At 38.0% G+C, this 22605-nt stretch overlaps 1 protein-coding gene across 1 annotated transcript; it reads right to left on the reverse strand.

The window, feature by feature from the left end:
• Nucleotides 1-18650: 18650 nt before the first annotated feature.
• On the reverse strand, nucleotides 18651-19193 carry LOC148939465 (uncharacterized). The gene has a single exon (XM_089106886.1). It carries the CDS (start codon nucleotides 19191-19193, stop codon nucleotides 18651-18653), a length of 543 nt encoding a protein of 180 aa, XP_088963012.1.
• Nucleotides 19194-22605: the final 3412 nt, after the last annotated feature.

Here is a 22605-nt window from a genome sequence, read left to right on the forward strand (position 1 = left end):
GAGTACGGCAAGGATCTGCTCTAAGCCTTATCATCTTTAATTCTGCGATTTACTCTGTAACAAGATTCGTTCGTGGGACCTTCTTTTTGGAGGGCTTGGATCTAAGTTTCATTTCTTATGCAGATGACTTGTTGCTCCTAAGCAGCACGCTGAGGGGTCTAAAAGAGAATCTTCGTCTTCTAGTGACCCTATACAGAAGAATAGGACTACGAGTCAACATTGAGAAAACCGAATTTATCGTTTTTAGTGGCACCAACTCGACCGATTCCAATCTTGTCCTTGACGGTATCGGAATCCAGCAGTCCCAGTCCCTAAATTACCTTGGTATCACGTATGGCCAGACGTCTAGGTCAACTAGAGGCTTGTTGGCTGAATCAGTCTGTAAATCTATCCGCTCAGCATATGGAAAAGCTGTCAAATGCAAGTGGTCATTTAATCGATTTATTAAGTCAAAACTATTCAACGCCGTCGTCTCTCCTGCCATCTGGTATATATCACCCTTGTGGGAAATGTTGTCCCTCACCGAGCGTCGAAAAATATGAACCACGTACTACAGATTTGCAAAATTTTTGCTGGGACTTCCACTAAGATTTTCTAACACGGAGATCTCCTCCATATATGGAATCCTTGATCCATCAACTAAGGTGATTGATCTAGAACGGAGAGCCTCAAGACGATCCCTCAGTAAACTATACGACTCACGGCTGACTCAACTGTTTCTGTGAATGAAATACCTGTATTTAATTTTTAGTGTTGAACATGTTTTTCTTCTTTTTTTGTTTCATTTTGTACTCCGCTTTTTTTTTCTCCATTTCTCCATTGTAAGCGGGTATAAATAAATATATATATTTTACCATTAGCTTGTGGGTGATATGGGGATGTCGCCGTTTTCTCTATGTTAAGAAAACTCATTAAATTTTTTGTTATCTTTGAAACAAAATTGCTTCCGTTGTCACTTAAAACCATATTTGGAATACCAAATTTTAAAAATAATTTCACTAACGCTTTACTTGTGGCGTCTGCGTCTTGAGTTTTTAATGCTTTTGTAATGGTAGATCCAGAAAAGTGATCTATAACTGAAAGAATACAAGTATGGCCTCTGTTGGAAACAGGCAAGCCTCCACTTGTTCCATATAAGCCAAATGAGACAATATCGAATGGAAAACTCGCTACCGGGACTCTTCCCAATGGAGGGTTGGGATAAGCTTGGGGTTTTTTCTTAAGTTACACGCTTCGCGTGTACTTACAAATTCTTTAAGTTTTGTTATTCCCGACGGCACGTAAAAATATTGTTTCAATTTATGGAAAGTTTTCGTTACTCCTAAGTGTCCACCTATACTATAGACACTATCCTAAGTGTCTACAATAAATATTGACGAACACCACACTGCCTTTCCATATCAAACAAACACAACTTAAAAACAATAGGGAAATTTTTTCCAAGACAGTGCAATTTAAATCGGTGAATATTTCGGCCCTATGTCCAAGGGCCGTCTTCAGAACAACATTAAAGAAAAAATATATATAAAAACAAACTTACATTAAAATACGAAGTTTAAAACTAAAAATGCTTTTTAAAAAAACGCTTTTAAAAAACCTTTAAAACAGCCCCAGTATCCTTACTTCAACGAAGTTCAACCAGGACTGACAAATAAAATGATGAGAGAACATGAATTCATTCAAACAAAATAAAATGAAATTATTAACTGCAAGTTTTCAAAGCTAATCTTGCTTTTTTAGCAGCTAGTCTTAAAGGCCTTTTTGTAACGGGTTTAATACTATTGTCAATTGGTTTAATAAAATATTTTGTTAGATCATTTTTAATTAAATTTGAGTATAAAGAATTCAGTGAATATTCTCCTAAGTATAAAGAATCCTATTTAAGGAATTTTTTTTTTATTTATTTATTTATTTTGAGCCTAATTTCGATTGATTCCCGGACCACCTGTTTTATCCCCAAATCAGTACTAATGAGAGAAGATTTTTCAAAAAGTATTGTGTGGCTGGGATTATCAAATATATGGCTAGCTAAAGCAGAATCAAAGGAGTTATTAGAATTATTAGCAATTAACGATTTGTCTATGTCTTCTTTATACTGGTGTATCTGTTTTTCTAGAGTCTGATTAGTTTTGCCAACATAGTAATTTCAACAATAGCAGGGTATTTGATAAACCCCTCTTTGGCGAGTAACTTTGGTTTTATCTTTACAGGAGTTTAAGAAATTTGTGATTTTAAAATTATTAATGAATACTAAATACAAATTGTTTTTTGTGCAAATATTTTTTATTTTTGTGGTGATTCTTGGTATGTACGGAAGATAGATTTATATTAGAGGGTTTTTCCGGAGCCTCACATTGTGAAATATCGTTGATTTTACGAAAAGGTCTTTTTAGTCTATGGTTAATTGCATTATTGATAAAAGGAATGGGGTATCCGTTGCCAAAAAGAATATCTCTGATAAAATTTATTTCCGTTTTTATGTATGAATCGGAGCAAATGTTCAGGGCACGGTCAATGAGAGAAGTTACAACTGCTCTTTTAACTTGTGGGGGGTGATTTGAATTAAAATGAAGATATCTATTGTTTTGTGTTGGTTTTCTATAGATAGTGAAGTCAAAATTATTAGCATTACGGATAATTAGCACATCTAAAAATGGTAGTTTATTTTCAAATTCAATTTCTAGGGTAAACTGCAAATTTCTATCATAAGTATTAAGATGATCTAGGAAACCCCGAAGTTCAGTTTCACCATAATTCCAAAGTAAAATTACGTCATCCATGTAACGACCCTAATAGATATGTTTTAAAAAATAAGAATTTAATGCCCAATTTTCAAGGTTCTCGACATAAATATTTGCCAGTAGGCCGGATAAAGCAGCTCCCATTGGTAACCCATTTATTCGTTGATAAAAAGAATCACGAAACTGAAAATATATTGAAAACTTATTACAGATTTTAACAAGATTAAATAAAACTTCACCATCAATCCCTGTCGCTGAGTCTTCGATTAAGTGATAATTTTCTTCTAAACAAAACAATAGATATCTTCATTTTAATTCAAATCACCCCCCACAAGTTAAAAGAGCAGTTGTTACTTCTCTCATTGACCGTGCCCTGAACATTTGCTCCGATTCATACATAAAAGCGGAAATAAATTTTATCAGAGATATTCTTTTTGGCAACGGATACCCCATTCCTTTTATCAATAATACGATTAACAATAGACTAAAAAGACATTTTCGTAAAATCAACGATATTTCACAATGTGAGGCTCCGGAAAAACCCTCTAATATAAATCTATCTTCCGTACATACCAAGAATCACCACAAAAATAAAAAATATTTGCACAAAAAACAATTTGTATTTAGTTTTCACCAACAATTTTAAAATCACAGATATCTTAAACTCCGGTAAAGATAAAACCCCAGTTACTCGCCAAAGAGGGGTTTATCAAATACCATGCGATTGTGGCAATTACTACGTTGGCAGAACTCATCAGAATCTAGAAAAACGGATACACCAGCATAAAGAAGACATAGACAAATCGTTAATTGCTAATAATTCTAATAACTCCTTTGATTCTGCTTTAGCTAGCCATATATTTGATAATCCCAGCCACACAATACTTTTTGAAAAATCTTCTCTCATTAGTACTGATTTGGGGATGAAACAGGTGGTCCGGGAATCAATCGAAATTAGGCTCAAAATAAATAAATAAATAAAAAAAAAATTCCTTAAATAGGGACGGGACTTAGGAGAATATTCACTGAATTCTTTATACTCAAATTTAATTAAAAATGATCTAACAAAATATTTTATTAAACCAATTGACAATAGTATTAAACCCGTTACAAAAAGGCCTTTAAGACTAGCTGCTAAAAAAGCAAGATTAGCTTTGAAAACTTGCAGTTAATAATTTCATTTTATTTTGTTTGAATGAATTCATCTTCTCTCATCATTTTATTTGTCAGTCCTGGTTGAACTTCGTTGAAGTAAGGATACTGGGGCTGTTTTAAAGGTTTTTTAAAAGCGTTTTATTAAAAAGCATTTTTAGTTTTAAACTTCGTATTTTAATGTAAGTTTGTTTTTATATATATTTTTTCTTTAATGTTGTGTCTGAAGACGGCCCTTTGACTTAGGGCCGAAATATTCACAAATTTAAATTGCACAGTCTTGAAAAAAAATTTCCTATTGTTTTTAAGTTGTGTTTGTTTGATATGGAAAGGCAGTGTGGTCTTCGTCAATATTTATTGTAGACACTTAGGATAGTGTCTATAGTATAGGTGGACACTTAGGAGTAACGAAAACTTTCCATAAATTAAAACAATATTTTTACGTGCCGTCGAGAATAACAAAACTTAAAGAATTTGTAAGTACACGCGAAGCGTGTAACTTAAGAAAAAACCCCAAGCTTATCCCAACCCTCCATTGGGAAGAGTCCCGGTAGCGAGATTCCCCTTCGACATTGTCTCATTTGACTTATATGGAACAAGTGGAGGCTTGCCTGTTTCCAACAGAGGCCATACTTGTATTCTTTCAGTTATAGATCACTTTTCTGGATTTACCTTTGCAAAAGCATTAAAATGTCAAAGCGCTTACGCCACAAGTAAAGCGTTAGCGAAATTATTTTTAAAATTTGGCATTCCAAATAAGGTTTTAAGTGACAACGGAAGCAATTTTGTTTCAAAGATAACAAAAAATTTAATGAGTTTTCTTAACATAGAGAAACGGCGACATCCCCATATCACCCACAAGCTAATGGTAAAATATATATATTTATTTATACCCGCTTACAATGGAGAAATGGAGAAAAAAAAAGCGGAGTACAAAATGAAACAAAAAAAGAAGAAAAACATGTTCAACACTAAAAATTAAATACAGGTATTTCATTCACAGAAACAGTTGAGTCAGCGGTGAGTCGTAGAGTTTACTGAGGGATCGTCTTGAGGCTCTCCGTTCTAGATCAATCACCTTGGTTGATGGATCAAGGATTCCATATATGGAGGAGATCTCCGTGTTAGAAAATCTTAGTGGAAGTCCCAGCAAAAATTTTGCAAATCTGTAGTACGTGGTTCGTATTTTTCGACGCTCGGTGAGGGACAACATTTCCCACAAGGGTGATATATACCAGATGGCAGGAGAGACGACGGCGTTGAATAGTTTTGACTTAATAAATCGATTAAATGACCACTTGCATTTGAGAGCTTTTCCATATGCTGAGCGGATAGATTTACAGACTTATTCAGCCAATAAGCCTCTAGTTGACCTAGGCGTCTGGCCATACGTGATACCAAGGTAATTTAGGGACTGGGACTGCTGGATTCTGATACCGTCAAGGACAAGATTGGAATTGGTCGAGTTGGTGCCGCTAAAAACGATAAATTCGGTTTTCTCTATGTTGACTCGTAGTCCTATTCTTCTGTATAGGGTCACTAAAAGACGAAGATTCTCTTGTAGACCCCTCAGCGTGCTGCTTAGGAGCAACAAGTCATCTGCATAAGAAATGAAACTTGGATCCAAGCCCTCCAAAAAGAAGGTCCCACAAACGAATCTTGTTACAGAGTAAATCGCAGAATTAAAGATGATAGGGCTTAGAGCAGATCCTTGCCGAACTCCTTTGAAGAGCCGAATGGGTTCAGAAAGCTTTTGCTTGCGGTGACCGGCGATTGTTTCCCATCCCAAGGCTAGACGAATATGCGTGTGGGAGTACCAGTCATGGAGAACAAGGACAATGCGGGGGTCGATTCCTGAATCTAAGAGGCACCACAGTGCCTGCGAGTGGATGACAGATTCGGACGCAGCGGAAATTTCGACACTGCAGGCAAAGAGTGGCTCTTTAACTAAACATGTAGACCTCATTATTCTTCTTAGTAGCCGATGGGCGTGTCCACAGCCCAACCCATTTCTGAATCTAAGTTGGTTGTCTCCCATTAGAGCGTGCGACGTAATATAGGGCAACAGTACCCTCTCAAATACTTTACTGATAACCGATGAAACTGTGATTGGTCTGTAGCTTTTACAAAGCAAGGGATCTCGATTCCTTTTCAGAATATTGGATATACAGCAACTATGAAAGTTGGCAGGTGTGAGTCCCTGCTCGATGCTCATTTGGAATGGTAAGGCTAAGTACTCATATAAACGTTCTGTTCCGAGCTGCAAGTGCCTTGGAGTGATCCCATTGATCCCTGGAGACTTATTCTTTTTCAATTTTCTCGTAATTATCTCAATATGCCATTTGTAAACAATGGAAGCAGTGCGACGGAGTTTCGCGCTGATTAATTTCCTATCTAACTCAGATTTATATACGGAGTCCAGGTCGTTTTCTGGTGGCGCAAACACGTCCTTGTAATGGTTTACCCAGCTTTCATCGGGAATGGGACTTTGCACATCAGCGTCGGTCCTGTTAGATTGGAATCGCTTCCATAAGATGTTTGGGTCACTCCTGCAATCACAAGACAACTTCTCCACTTGCTGGACTTGCACATTCTCGACAGTACGTTTGAATTCTTTTTTGGCATGTCGAAAGCACTGAAAAATTACTCCAGAGCGGGGTTTGTCGCAGTCCTTCCACAATTCGTACCAGAACTTGGATCTCTTCTTGGCAAACTTGACAGTTGGGTTATCCCATCCCTTTTTACGAGTGTTGGGGTACACTTTTGCCACTGGGACAGCGACGGATTCCGCAAGCTTCATCGAATGAACAATTTCGGAGCAAAAGATGTTCAGGGCTAGTCTGTCTTCATTTTGGCCATGAGTAAGCAGGTGGAACGGTACTTTGATTTTTAGCAAGAGTTGAGTCAAGAATATCTTTATACAAGGACTGATCTATCCTTTGCCATTCACTCTTGATAAACCATGATCGCCCGGGGCACCGCTTGTAGGTGGAGAATGGTACCATTAAGCTAATCCCAAGGTGATCGCTACAATTGTGTTCCGTGTCAACAATGGCTTTAATCTCGGTCGGAAGTAGGAAATTTACGAAAAAGTGATCGATATCTGATGTATCCAGGGATGCTCTGTGAACAAACGTGAAGGACCGGGATTTTGGAACCAGGGCCATAGCTTCTGGCAGACACCCTCTTAATATGGTGAAAAACGATCATCATCTAGAAGCTGACAGTTTAAGTCCCCACAGATAATAATATTTTTTGACTTGTATCGTTCAGTCAACCTCCCGAGTCTTGCATAAGCCTTCGTATAGTGCCTTTCTGAGAGGACATCACGATAATTTTTAGAGAGGTACACTGATATGACTATAAAGCCATTTGGACCAGGAACTCCGATCGCAGAAAAATAATCGCATGAATCAATTAGCGTGCATTGCAAATTGGAGTCTGCAATGATCAAGATTCCACCATTCGGCCTTCCAACTGAGCTGTTGCGGATAGCTGGCTGCAAAAAATAGTCCTTTCCTGGAAATCGGTCAAGGATTGCTGAATGATCGGCTGTTACCAAATGTTCCTGAATACATATTATGCTATGCTTGGTTACTAGATCGCTTAAAAGAGACAGCTTGTGTGGAGCGTGCCCGTATATATTTCTGCTATAAAGCGAAATAGTTGCATTCATTGCTTACGTTTGTTTGAACTAGCCTCTAATTGTCTCTTATAAACCGGGCATTGTGCGCTATAACATGGATGCTTTCCAGAGCAATTAGCACATTTAGTGTCTTGGACACATGGATTGTCTTTAGGGTTTTTTTGGCATTTAAAACACCTCAGAGGGGCGGCAACATATTTGTCCACCTTGATATGGCAATAACCGACGTAAACGCCATATTTCAGTGCTTTTTCAAGAGCTTCTTTGTCTCTGAATATTAGCTTGACTGACTTGCTAGTACCATAGCGTTGAAATACTTTAAAATCATCAAATACCATAAAATTTCCCTGTCAACCGAATCATATGCTTTCTCAACATCCAAACCGAAGAAATAAGCAAGTTTCCACACTTCATTTTTCTTTCGGGTCACCTCATCTCTCCTATATAATACATCTCCTAGAACGCTCAAAATATGCTGTGCTTTTCTTCCTTTCATCCCCCCGAACCGGTAGCTTCCTAGTATATGTGGCATTATTTATCCTAATCTTTGTGTTAGCACTAGGGATACAATCTTGTAGTCGCAGCAAAGCAAGGAGATGGGTCTCCAATTGCGTAGATCAGATCTTTCCCCCTTTTTGTGTACAGGGATATTATTGCCTCCTCTTCCGGGTACCCCTCAGTGATAAAAGTGTTAACAACTTTTTTGTAAAAATCCCCCATTCCTTCCCATAGTTCCAAAATAAAACTCGTAGCTCAGCCCGTCTATACCAGGGGACGTTTTCTTTTTAGCTTTCGTTAAAACTAGTTCAATTTCTTCTTTCGAGACAGAGCTCCTTAAATTTTCGTTTTCCTCCTCGCTTACCATACGGCTCATTTGGTATTCATTAAAATAATTTCGGCCCTCTTCACCTTGCGTCTCCTTTTTTTAAACAACCCCTTGAACCACTCTGTCACTGCTTCACCCACTTCTTTATGCTCTTCTACTACTTTTCTATCTTCCCTTTTTAATTTCCTCAGGCTATTTTCTTCTCTTTTTCTTCTTGCTTTAACTACAGAAGCTAAGTTTACCTGGTCCGATGCAAACATTTCTGCCATTCGATTCCGAGTTTTCCATCTCTCATACTCTCCGTACTCGAGATCTTTTGTTGCTCTCTTAATTTGCTCATATTCGAGCCATACAGACTCTCCCTCTCCTACTTCTTTCTTTAAGTCGTTTAACACTCTGTATAAGTACCTTTTATTTGCGTTTCTTTGGCGTTCCGGCTCTTTTTCTTTATCGCGCATGAAAACTCCTATTTTCCTTTTAAAATTCAACCAAAATTACACCAGGTGACTCGATTCCTGGTAACTGGCAAGAAGCCTTCTTACTTTTTTTTTATTTCTTCTTTATCATTTTCCTGGAGGGAGCTAATATCCATTCACCAAAAAGGTCACTTCACGGGTAGCGAAATATATTCCATATCCTCTAGCTTTATATCTACCAGCAGTGCATAGTGGTCGGAAAAAGGCACGGCGATATTTTCTATATTTTTTATTTTTTCCATTCCATCTTTCCAACAATACACCCTTTCGATCCTCGTGCTGCCCGTTTTTCTATTCTCGTGAAACCCATCTCCATTCCCATTTCTTGCCACACGTCTACGAGTTTCCATGTTTTTACCCCTTCTTTTAATTCGATGGTAATCTTCCTTTTAATGTTTTTCCGGCTCGAACTCAAAATGTCTTTTTCTTCCTAAACATAAAGTCGCCAAATAGCAAAAGCAGGCCAGGTCTTAAATATCGGAGAATAGAATTTTGCATTACCAACTTTCTTTCTCTTGCTTCATTTGTGCCTGAAGGCAGATGCAAATTTACAAAAACCACACCTTTCCAGCAAATGCTGTTCACTTCACCATCCTCTTGAAAACGCAGTGTTCCTCTGATATCCATTAATCTTTCGTTCACTATGTATGCTGTGTCAGGTTGGAGTCCTCCAGCAATATAGTGGAATCCCTGTGTTTCAATATTTCTTATCTTTACTGTATCTGATTCTTGGAGATACAGTATATCAGTTCTCTGCTTTACAATAAAATCTAAAACTAAACTCTGTCCTTTTTCCTGTTTTATCCCGTTAACGTTCAGCGTCGCAAATCTCATTTATTCTTGTCCGGGTTTCTTCTGCCTCTTTGGCAGCGCACTTCTTTCAGTCTTATTTTCGCTCGTTTTTTCACTTGTAGTTGACGATAAAGATAGGCTACTTAACGTTCGTTTTGGGGATTGGGTTGATTTTTCCTCTGGCTCCTTAAATCCTCTCAGACTACTCAGGGGGGTGATGCCCCTTACCTCCTTCACCCCTACTTCAGTTCTTTTCGAACTTTCTCCCTTAGGCTCTGTCATTTCCTTTTCTTTCACAATAGCTACTTCCCGCTCTTTTTTCCGGGTTTCATCTTGTGTTTTCGAGTTTCCTGTGCGAGTCTTTTCCGTTTTTGATGACCCTGTCGCCCCCAGTACCAGGCTCACTGCCTCCATGGGACTCAAATTTGCCAGCTGTTCATCTAGAGAGCTTGCAATTTTTTGTGGGCCTGTAAACCAGACATTAGAGTTTCTGCCGGTTTCCGAGGACTGATCTGTGAGCACTACTCTTGGATTTCTACTTCGTCTATTGGGTTTTTTTCTTGGGCATAATAGGGCCTCATGACCCTCCTGATGATAAATGTAACACATTTTAGGCTGACCATCGTAGAAAACCTGCATCTTATCCTCTATCAAAATTTTTAAGGACAGTGGGATCGCTACTCCCAAATATGCCAGGGCTGTTCCCATCCCGTTAAAAACAGGTATAAAACCATCCCCTTGAAGTTTTCCTTCTAACATTCACCACAAGCCCATAACCTTGCAGTGCTGCTTTTATATCATGGTCGGTTGCTTCTCCCGGAATTCGTTTGAGATGGATCATTTTACATTTTTATCTACGAAAAGCGGGCACTTTCCATTTTTATCTATGAAAATTGGATACCTTTCATTTTGGAAAATAATTTTCAACTCCATTGTCTTTAGTCTTTGAACCCATTCTTCTGCCAGCACAGGGCTTTGCATCGTTACTCGCACTATACCAAACCTATTTGCATCATCTCCGTCAATCGCGTGAACGTTTTGTGCATTCAGGCCAATCGACATCAGGAATCGGTGGATATTTGAATGCGGTAGTTCTTTCAATACATTCTCTGGCATTGCACTAAAATCGAACTTAATCGTTTTCCTTGCCATTTCCTTTTTTCCCCTTTTTTCCTTTTTTTTAATAAACTAAACCTCAACAAAATTTTATAAAACCTCTATAATATAAACTAAACCACAACCCTCTAACCTATAAACTAACCCTCAACAATTTTTTTATTTTTCTTTTATTTTGTAAACTAAACCTCAACAAAACTAAACCTCAACAAAATTTTACTAATACACTAAACCCCTTTTCCACTTTCCAAAAATCCTTTTCAATCTAACCTAAACTCACTTACTCAAAAACAGCACCAAATTCCCTTTCACACGCTCTAAAATAATCTCCCGGAAAAACCTATTGTATAAACTAAACCTCAACAAATTTTTACTTATACACTAAACCTCTTTTCCACTTTCCAAAAATCCTTTTCGATCTAACCTAAACTCACTTACCCAAAAACAGCACCAAATTCCCTTTTACGCGCTCCAAAATAATCTCCCGGAGAAACCTTCTACCTTTAATTGCCAAAGCGCCTGGTACTGCCAACGCACCATCCGCTCTGTAGGCAACACTGCGCTATTATTTCACCTTTATTCTTCTTCGGCCACTGCAATTTACCTTGTTACCTGTATTCAACCGTGGAATAATATTTTTAAATAATCACTAGATACCTAATTTGGTCTATTTTTCCCAGAAGAAAAATGACCTGTAATTACAAATCGGATATGGCGATCGCTGGAGAGGTAACTGCATTTTTCCACCTTCACTTTGACTATGGAAAACACACAAACAAAGAGAAGTTTTTTTCAAAACACAGCTTATTCTCTTTCCAGCGTTGCAACTGGATGTAATATTCTCCCGCTCCCCCACCTCCAACTTTCTAGAGGCAGGGTAGACATTTTCCATCTTGTTTGAACTGGAATTGCACAAGGATTTTTAATGGGTAAAATTTGAGAATCAAAATGGGCCTCAGGCCACTCCAATATCCTGACAGCCTTTTAGGAGACCGTGGGACAAGTTACACCTTGTTTGATCAGAATACCAGCAGTCCAATCCTTCTCTGGTGGAGGCACAAATTGGATCCTTTACCCGTTCAATCCCACCTTCCCACCCTTTAAAATGCCAACTTCGGAGCATAACGGTGACATTCTCGCATTTCCAGCAATTGAGCAAAAAATTAGACATATGGCACTCTGTTTGAAGCAGAAGCTTTTATTTGTGCTTAAAATACAGCCACAGTCACTAGTAGCTGTTTCAAAGACCTTGTATTACTAGACTGCTAATGTCACTAAAATTGTATTGAGAAGTCTGAAGACATTTAGACTTTATTTGGGCAGAGTGTACATTATCGGCTGTACGAGTATTCTACTATGGGTATAGATAATCAGCCAAACAAATATAAAGGTAATAATAAATGTGTTTTTCTCAGAAAAATAAGATAGATTGACATCACTCAATTTTTTGCTATATTAATTTAAGGTGTCTGGGGTGGTTTAATAAGTTTGCATCCACAGTGCATGCTGAACACCTTGGGAAGTAGCTGGGATACTACAACAAATATTTAATTTGGAATGTCAATTAGCAGAAACATAGCTATGGAATCAAATGTGTTGTAAAACAAGTTTTATTCGATTCTAGCAAAATGTAAAGAAGCAATTGTTCTTTACTTTTGGAATGATCATCCTAAATTCAACACGCAAGAGCGCCTTTGGTGGCCTGAGAATATGCTTAAAAAGTTCTTAACTTGCATTTTACTTTGGACTTAAGTCAGATTGGCTTCTATTAAAAATTAATTAGAGCTCAGTCGCTGCAAAACCAAGTAACTTATTTTTGTTTTAATCCTTGTTTCCTGGTCTGCAAATAGAAGAGTGTCTGATTTCTTTCCCATTTATAAATATTTTCGATTGTATTTTAGATTTAAGTCAAAAAAACTTTTGTTGAAGTTATTTTGGGTTGAATCACAAGAACAATTTGTCATTTTAAAGAGTATGTTGCTCATCTCCTTCAGGGGACTTAAATTCAACAGAAGCCCCATTTCTTATCCCTTCTTATGTAAAATTTCCAATTTTACACATATTTTAGACACTGATGAATTTGTAAGGAGAGGTTCCAATAGAACTTTTGCTCCTTTCTTCAAATGGAGTCTGTTCAAATGGAGTCTGTCAAATGGAGCCTCTTTTCTGTTTATGTGTACTTTAATGAAAAATATGGAGCTTGTATTAGTGAAAGTGCCATTTTTAGCTCATGTGCATCAAACGCAGCATTTTTGTTTCAAGAACAATTTTGGGCTTTATTTGTCTTAAATAAAATAAAAATATAATAGTGCCTTGAAATGGTGGAAAGATCCGGATCATCAATTTCGATATAGATTGTTTTATTATTTTGTCTATTGACCCATGCGAATTATAAATGCCTTTAAATTGAGATGGTTAGGCATGGACATAAAATTGCATTCACATAGAATTGCATTTACATTTTGAGAGTTCGTGATGTTACCCCGCCATTGCTTTAATTGCCATTTTGTTCAAAATAGACTGAAGATTATATAACAGAGACCATACTCCCCCCCCAAAAAAAAACGGGGAAAGGGTTGTAACTTATGCACCGGGGGCATATAAAGTTTTGCGGAAAAGGTGGTCATATAAACGTCGAAGGGGACTCAAATGATTTAAAATTGAAAGTTCTAGCTCTCTTTTTAAGAGTCAAGTGGTCCAATGGGAAGTAGCCTCCTCCGTCCAAATTCAAGGCCATAATGCTCCAATTTGTTTCCCCAGAGGCGCTTCATATGGAAGGGATGGAGGAAAACTTCGGAGGGTATCGTTCGATTGGAAATCGGAAGTTAAATTGCCCTTTTTAGGAATCAAAAAGTATTAGAGGGACAACAACCCCCAGGCCCTTCTTTTATGAAATGCATCCTACAAAAATTTTTAATTTCGTTTCTAGGATTAGATAACAACAACTTCGGGGTGGTTACAACCCCCAGGGCCTAGAGGCAGGCGTTGAAGTTTTGCCCTGGGGGCATATATGGTTTTAATGGTTTTATTTTTTTCCAATCAATTTCCATTTGATTGGAAATTGATAGTTATAATTCCCTTTTTAAGAGTCAAAAGAGATCAGAGGTCAACTAGCCTTTTCACCCTTTTTGCCCCAAACCCATTCAATAAAAATTTCGAGATAGGCATGTTACTGAAAATAGTTCAAACATCAGATAACAAAAACTCCAGGGTCGAAACCCCCCCCCCCAAGATGTAACGGGTGGTCGTATAAAAATCAGAGGTAGCTCATTTGATTGGGAATTGAGTTACCTTTTTAAGAGTCAAAAGTGATCGGAGGGTATCTACTCCCCCCCCTCTTTACACCCTCTTTTTCTTAAATGCATCCAATGGATTTAAGATTGTCTTTTTCTTTAAAATAACTCAACGATCGAATAACAGAAACTTCGGAGTCAACATACCCCCCCCCCCCCCAAAGACCGGGGGAACTAAGGGTTTCACGCAATAGGTTTTTTTTATATGACCTTTGAACTATTTTTAACAAAATGGCTATTTCTAAATTTTATCGGATGTATATGGGGAAAAAAGGGTGGGGGACTAGTTGCCCTCAGATCACTTTTTATTCTTAAAAAGGGCACTAGAACTCTCGATTTTCAATTAAATGAGCCCCCTTTTAAGTTTATAGGACAAACCCTTCCATATGAAGTTTTTCTGAGAAAAAAACAATAAAAGATTGAAGTCGTATGGCCTTTACTATAAGCAACGATATTGCGTTGCCTCTGATAAACTCTCAGTGTTGGAAAGCCTGCGTTCTGAGTTTAGTGTTATTTGTCTACAGGAACATTGTATTAACACACACGATCTGAACATGCTTGAGCTTCAAGACATGACTTCCTACTCTATACTTGCTAGGCTAGACAACAGAACAACCGAGACCGACCCTTTGGCGGACCTGTTACTTTCAGCTCTCCTTTCTAGTGTTTTTGAAGTTAATAATTATTACTTAGTCGCGAGAGTGGACTCTTTGTGTGTATAAGTGTGTATCTACCTAGAGACTACAGTGATAATCAGTCAGAGCGTTTTTTTTGCGTAATCTTGTGTAAAACTAAGTTCTTGTATAGATAAAACTCGGCGTTCAACTCTTCAAAATTGGATATCGTCCTATTTAATTGGAAAGCTGATTTCCTGTGTTTCTACCTTAACCCATAGGTCCCACTCTGTCCAGCCCAGTGCTCAGCTCATTTATCTATCTCCATCTTTGGGTTTGTCAGTCAGTCACACTCAAAAAGTTCTCGGCCAACTTAAACGAAAATTTTCGCGTCTTACGCTTCTAGGGTATCGTGCGAACTCCTATTCAACCGGTCATTTTTAGCAAGCCTGTGTAACGCTGTCACTCTTTCTCACATACCGTATGCTACCCCCTTCTGGAAACTCATTACTAAAACTAACCAGAACGAAATTAAATCAATGAATTTCGTGTGGCGAAATATTTGCTTCACCTGCCTCCATAGTTCAACAATACGCAAGTCACTGCAGAATTGAAAGTCGATAGACGGATAGCGGTGCACAATAAAAGAATTGAGTCACTCGACTGGTTCCATGTCCTCATTCAATGATTTTATTTGCATTTTTTTTTCTTTTCCTCTTTTTGAACCCTTTTTTCCTATCAGTTTAGTTGTTTTTGTTTGTTTGTTTCTTTGTGTGTTGGTAGGACGGATTTTTCAATGAATGAAAATTAAAGGCAGCAATAGATGTATAGTCGATGCATCGCGCGTGATTATCAGCCAAGTCAAGAATTGAGATATTTGGGACATTTATGTTCTTTTTAATAGTGCTTAAGAATGATTTTATGCGAATAAAATGCGAATATTATTCTAACCAAAAAAATTATATGTCCCTTGGGACAATGGGTGAGACAAAACTCGTGTGCCAAGTAGCTAAATATTTAAGAGTCCTTTCCGTAGAAAAATTTGCATAGAAAACAACTCAATAGAAGTTTTACATATATTCATCAGACCTTGTATAATCACTCCATAATATTAATGATCTTTCACGTTGGATTGGGATGTGTCGTTCTTCTCTTCCCATATAATTTTGTAGCGCTTACTAGCTAAGACTGTACGGCAACCTAACCGTAAGACTGGACGAAAGACAAGAATTTGACGGAAAAAGCTAAGTAAATTTCTAAGTCTTTCAGCTTAAGAGCATCAAAATAGATATATTTGAAGCTCTCGAAAATACATTATATGTTTTTTTTAAATATGTTTTTTTTCAACTTACATGAATGTTTGGTGAACTAGACCTCTTGATATTAAAATTATTTTCTCTGTATCTTGGGTGTCTAAACAACTAACTTCTGTGTATCAATACTATTAAAAGCCGGCAGTCAGTTTGATAATGGTAAAAATACTCAGACAAAAATCTTAAAATAAAAAATTTCAGTACAAATTACATTTAAATTTCATTTATCAAACGTCATACGAAGAGCAGACTACAAAAGACTATCGACAAAAAGGTTTTGGATCTCAGTCATTCTGAATTTTGAAGTAATAATCTGAAAAAGAAGAACCAAAATAGGATCTTTCAAATTAGTGAATTTTTGGTTAAAAAAATAAATGTTGAAATTGGAAAACTTTAGAAATACAGGTAATTAACAGTATTTCATATCCACCCTTTACAAACCAAAAGCATTGAGTCTACTTAGTAGGCCTATACATGTTATGAAAGATTTGCTTAGGTAGCCTGGATGGGTCCTCAATTTTAAAACAAATCCAAAATCTCGTATAGTTTCTCCGAACAGTCAAGAAAAGAGAGTTGGAAAATTTTAGCCTCCTAGGTTTTGGAGATTTGAGAATACCAAATAATTTTCAATATATTTTCTAAAATTGCTTGGAAGGAAGCTGGGACTCTTCCCAGCTTGGGACTCCAGGCATAATGGGAAAGTGAAGGTTACAGATGTTGTTGTTGTTGTTTGGGGTTTGGCGTGTTCGACCAATAGGTCATATGCGTTCGTATCATTCAATTATTCTGTGCCTTCTGTAATTACCAGCTTGCTTGGGTGTCACATCAGTCAATATTCACTGATCTTGTATCACCTGTGTTGATACTGATAGGGGGTTATTCACCTGCAGCAACTACCTGCGTTGAAAAACGGGAATCAGAATAATGCAGCTCTGACTTGTCATACATCAATTAAAATTCACATACAACACAACTAAAATAAATAATACAAATTTGCATTATACCTGTCACATACTTCCAAATATAGGAATCTAAACAGATGAGATAAAAACAAATAAAATAGTATATGAGAAAATTCTAAAATCAACAATTATAGGGACAATAATAATAATAATAATAATAATAATAATAATAATAGTTTTAATTATAAAAGATCTAATAGAGAATGAACCAACAAGTAGTCTTAACAAATCTACCTAAAAGGTTTGTGCTTAGTCGTCTAGTCTATCTTAAGGAGGAGAGGTGTGATGTCCCAGAACAGAACGCATTGTGAATGCCTTAAATGGCTTCTCACAGCAATTCTTTAAGTATTTCCCTCTCTTGTTCATATGTTCTACAGTCGAAGTTGATGTGACGTATGGCTTCGTAAACTCCACATTTGTTGCAGTTGGGGGGATGGGGTCATTTTTCAATGGAATAGTGTTGATTTTGTCTTTGCATGGCCACATCTAAGACAAAAGAGACAAGTTGAAAGGATGTGAGATGTGAGGTACATTTCTTTTGATGGCTGCTTATAACCATAGAGATCCAGGAGCTGGATATGGAAAAAATGAAGCCAAGCCTCTTCTTCCTCTAAAATGTTTGAACTGATTAAAGACAGGAATTCAAGACCAGTAAAAGGGGTTTGAGTGATCAGACACAGATGGGAGGCCTGCTGACTTATTTCCTGTTATACCATAGAATGTTGTAACCCATATAAATAGAACTGATATACTCTTTCTTGAAAGTTGTGCAGACAAATTTTCAATCTCATTGGCAACATATCCTGCTTGGTTTTGCTGGTGTGAAAGGTAATCGAGGGTTGACAGAGAATCAGTGCAGACAATACACTTCTGATGTTTGATCTCTGTTTGGCTCGATATGCCTTGAAGAGAAAACTTAATTGTCATAAGCTCTGCAGAGAAAATTGTCAAGTTGGGGGAGGGGGGGGGTAAACGGTAGGAAACAGACAGGCTCTGGGGGGGGGGGTATAAGTACTGCACAGCTGCATTTTGTTTCTGTCTTTGAGCCATCTGTGTAAACTTGGATGCAGTCCTGATATTCTGCCCACTTTCCCAGAAATATGATTTTCATCAGTGCTTGGGGAAGGCCCTCCTTTTATGCAATGCTGATCTTGGGAATGATCAGTTCTCCAATTCCATTGTATGCGTTCTCCATGAACGCCTCCAATGAACTCTCAGCCTGAAAACAGTCAGCCTGCCATTCTCCATGAACTCTTCCATGCCATGAAGGCAAAAGAATCTATCAGAAGAGGGCATCTCTGTTGGTTTATAGCAGACATCGGGGTTGTGGTGGCTAATGATTCCTTCGTAGATAATGTGGTTCTTGAGTCTTATCTTCTTTGCAAAATATCTTGCAAGGAGATATTTTCTTCTGGAGTGAAGACTAGAATAGAATAGTACTTTATTACCTCGCACAAAGCTCTTTCTGTAACGCTCAGTTCTTGCATTAATAAGACTTAGAGCCGGGATTTTTTGTGGTTTTGATCAGGGTAAACGAGGCTTTAGGGGGCAATGAAGGGCTGGGAGTATACATTGAAAGCGTGGGTTGCGACGCAGATTATTTCCGAAATTGGTACAAAGTCGGGCTGCCAGGGTAGGGAGGTGGAATTCCTTGAGGAGGAGAATGTTAGGCACTTTGCCCTGACCGTATATAATTCTTAGGGCTCTCTTTTGGATAATTTATAGCCTATCGGACTGATCCACCGTAAGAGCAAAATGCCACACCGGGCAAGCATACTCAAGCTGTGGACGGATTAAAGATATATAAAGGCGAAGGAAATGAGCTTTTGGGCATGGAAATTTAGCAAATAGCTTAAGGAGAGACAGAGATGGACTAGCCTGTTTGACAATAGAGCAAATAAATGCCTCTTTTTTAAAATTGCTAGTCAGTGTGACCCCTAAGAGTTTAGTTTTTGTTGTAATTATTTCATTAGGTACTGGGGTTGTAAATGATGGCTTTGATTGAAGAAAATTAAAGGTCATAATATTATATTTATGGGAATTCCCTTTCATTTTTGACTGGGCTGCTTCACTTACAACGTCTTTGAGGATGTCCGTTACACTGCTCTTAATATTTCTTCTGCACTTTTCGAGCAATGACATATCATCCACAAACTTCCAACGATCGACTGATTCATTAGCAAGATTGTTGATCATTACCAAAAATAGTAAAGGACCTAAAAGCGTACCCTGCAGAACTCCAAAAGACATTGGGATAAACATTGTTGTACTTAACAACTTGACTTCAATTTGACAGAAAAGATGCAATAATATTGACCAGAAAATGGGGTACAGAAAATTCATTCAGCAATTGTTCTACTAAAACATTATGACTAACCAGATCAAAAGGCTTTTGGAGGTTGATTAAAGGAGATTGAGCCAGGTATCTGGCTCGTCAAGTAATTTGTATACAGTATCACGAAGACTGACCAAGTAATGTGTCGTTGATAAGCCTTTCATTTTTCCGAATTGTTGTTCATCAACAAGTTCATGATCGTCTTTTTAAGCCAATCTGCTGCGAAGCTCTCATACAGTTTAGACAATATTGGTGTTAAGGTATTTGGTCGGCATGTACAAAAGTCCAAACTAACACCTTTCTTCTGTATGGGTGTAATGTATCCTTTTTTCCAGCACTTAGGGAATGAACCACTTCTAGTTATTGTATTAAATATATTTGATAAAGGTTTTGATAACTTATCAGGAAATACTTCTACTAAATCAATTCGAATATCAAGGGGACATATTGAAGTTCTCTTTAGTTTACGTATTTTTGCCTCAATATCAACAGGCTGTGCTACAAGGATGTACGGGTCTGGTACTGGGGAGGGAGGGGGAGGGAATATTACATGATAGAGCAGGGAGGGTTTGTGCAATAGCGGCAAGGTGTTTATTTAGTGAATTAGCAGTAGTTTCAGAGGGAACATCAAGATTAAAGTCAACATTTTGACTGTTCTATTACGGATTTTCTTGACTCTATTATACCACTGCTTCGATCGTGCTTTAAAGAGAAAATGGTTTCAAGGAGAGGAGCAAACGTGTAAGAGAGAAGCTCACCCAAGAGCGAGCTGCAGAGATGGTTTTGCTACCAGACAGCGAATCTGAGATGGAAATCATGTCTGATGGTGGCGACGAGTCTGATCCGTTATGAAATCGAACCACCAGGTGCCAGTTTCACATATGCCAACCTATAGCCTGTTCAGCCGGTTGACGATCCTACAGAAGACTAACCTCTTAGCATGTTGAACTGTTTCGCAATTTTAACGGATGTAGATGACCAATATGATGCTGGAGAAGAAACTACATTCCCCACTGCTGAAGCTCAACCGTCTCCCATCCAATCGACAAAATCGTCACCTATTTCTTCTTCAGCCGTCCCCACCGCATTAATGAAAAACCAAGATGCCACAAAAGAATACAAGTGGCTAAGAAAAGAGATTAAGCCCCGTCATACCACATGGAAAGCTTCCCTCTCGAAAGCAACAGAAATTTACTTACCCATTGATTTATTCAGAACTTTCATCACAGATAGCATCATTGCTGGATTAGTTGACCAAACCAATCTGCATGCAACGAGGAAAACAACCGCTAGGATTGCCCTAAAGCTGATCCAGCATGATATGAACGGTTCCTTGGAGTACAGATGCTGATGAGTATTGTAAAGCTAACAGCTACGAGGATGTACTGGGAGCGCACTTTCCGATACACTCCAATCGCAAAGGCTATGAGCCGTGATAGATTTTTCATGATTCGGCAGTTTTTTCATATCAATTACGATAGCTTAGCAATGCCATCGGATCAAACTGGTCATGATAAGCTGCACAAAATCAGACCAATGTATGACGGGCTCAGAGAAAATCTAAAAAGCATACTGCCGGAGGAGAGACAAAGTGTAGACGAACAGATGATTCCCTTCAAGGGTCGGCTAAGTTTCAAACAGTACTTGAAAGATAAGCCTAATTCATGGTGTGTCAAAGTGTTTACGATAGCGGGCGTGATGGGGATTGTCTATGACCTAGAAATCTACACAGGGAAAAGGCTCAGTTCCGGCTAGTCCTTTGGGGCTGGGTGCTGACGTTGTCTTTAGACTGATCGGCAATTTGCCACAGGGAATGAATTTCAAGCTTGACTTCGACAATTTGTACACATCTATTGACCTTATTCATGCCTTACGCACCAATCACGGGATTGAATCACGTGGGACGTTAAGGAGTAATCGTATGAAAGGTGTAACTTTGGAAAGTGATGCATCATTGAAAAAGAAAGGGCGTGGAAGCTATGATTATAGACTTGAGAGGCACACGAAAGTTTCCATTGTGAACTGGTTTGACAATAAACCAGTGCATATGGCCTCATCGTTCTGTGCCGTAGCTCCAGTTGACCAGGGTCAAAGGTGGGATGGACGTACTCGTAGCACGTCGAGGTAGATCGCCCATGTATTGTCCGTAAGTACAACAAGTTAATGGGTGGCATAGAAGTGTCTGATATGCTTTTGGAACTCTACAGCACTGAAATTTGGTACATGAAATTGCAAATGCAGATAGTCCATTATTTCCTTTACTTAGCTGTGAATAATGCTTGGCTTCTACGTAAGCAAGAGTGCTAAGACCTGGGTAGGCAGAATATTTCCTTGATGTAGTTCAAGATGGATATTTGCAGATCCTTGATAGTGTCAGGAGTTGTCAATAGTCCTCGTGCTGGTCGACCCTCTGTCAGTGCTCCTACAAAGTGAAAAACAAAACTACAGAAGCAGGCAACCCGTCAGAATCGGTGCGATATGACACTGCTGGCCATCTACCCGACACAGTCAAAAAGGGACGCTGCCGGTACAAAAATGTACAAGGGGTGCAACTAGCAGAATTCTCTGCGTTAAATGTAAGGTTCGGTTGTGTCTGAATGGAGACAGAAACTTTTTTTTTAACTTCCATATTAAGTGAAATTAATCTTTTTATCCTAAGGTGATCATATGGTAACCATTTCCATTTTTGTTTGTAAATGAAATAAATAATTGAAGTTGAAATTAAGTTGAAACGAAGCTTACGTTGATTATTCTTGCAAGGTTTCAGAATTTTTCAAGCACTCCTTCAATGTTCAGGTCTGAAAGGTTTAATCGACCTCCAAAAGTCTTTTGATCTGGTTAGACATAATATTTTAGTTGAACAAATGCTTAATGATCTTGAAGTACCTCTTTTCTAGTCAATATTATTGCATCTTTTCTGTCCAATAAAAGTCAAGTTGTTAAGTACAAAATTGTTTACTCTGATTCACTCCCCATGTTTTTTTCTGCAGGGTACGCTTTTAGGTCCTTTACTATTTTTGGTAATGATCAACAATCTTGCTAATGAATCAGTCGATCGTTGGAAGTTTGTGGATGATATGTCATTGCTCGAAAAGTGCAGAAGAAATATTAAGAGCAGTGGAATGGAAATCTTCGAAGACGTTGCAAGTGAAGCAGCCCAGTCAAAAATGAAAGGGAATTCCCATTAATATAATGTTATGAGCTTTAATTTTCTTAAATCAAAGCCATCATTTACAACCCCAGTACCTAATGAAATAATTACAACAAAAACTAAACTCTTAGGGGTCACACTGACTAGCAATTTGAAATAGGAGGCCTTTATTTGCTCTATTGTCAAAC

This window comes from Artemia sp. Qi Xiang Cuo, chromosome 21 (genome assembly GCF_049724085.1).
Source record: "Artemia sp. Qi Xiang Cuo chromosome 21, ASM4972408v1, whole genome shotgun sequence".
NCBI lineage: Eukaryota > Metazoa > Arthropoda > Branchiopoda > Anostraca > Artemiidae > Artemia > Artemia sp. Qi Xiang Cuo.

Excerpts from the sequence above, each read along its gene's own strand:
- LOC148939465 (XM_089106886.1), bottom strand. The coding sequence starts at position 19,193 with ATGTTTATCCCAATGTCTTTTGGAGTTCTGCAGGGTACGCTTTTAGGT.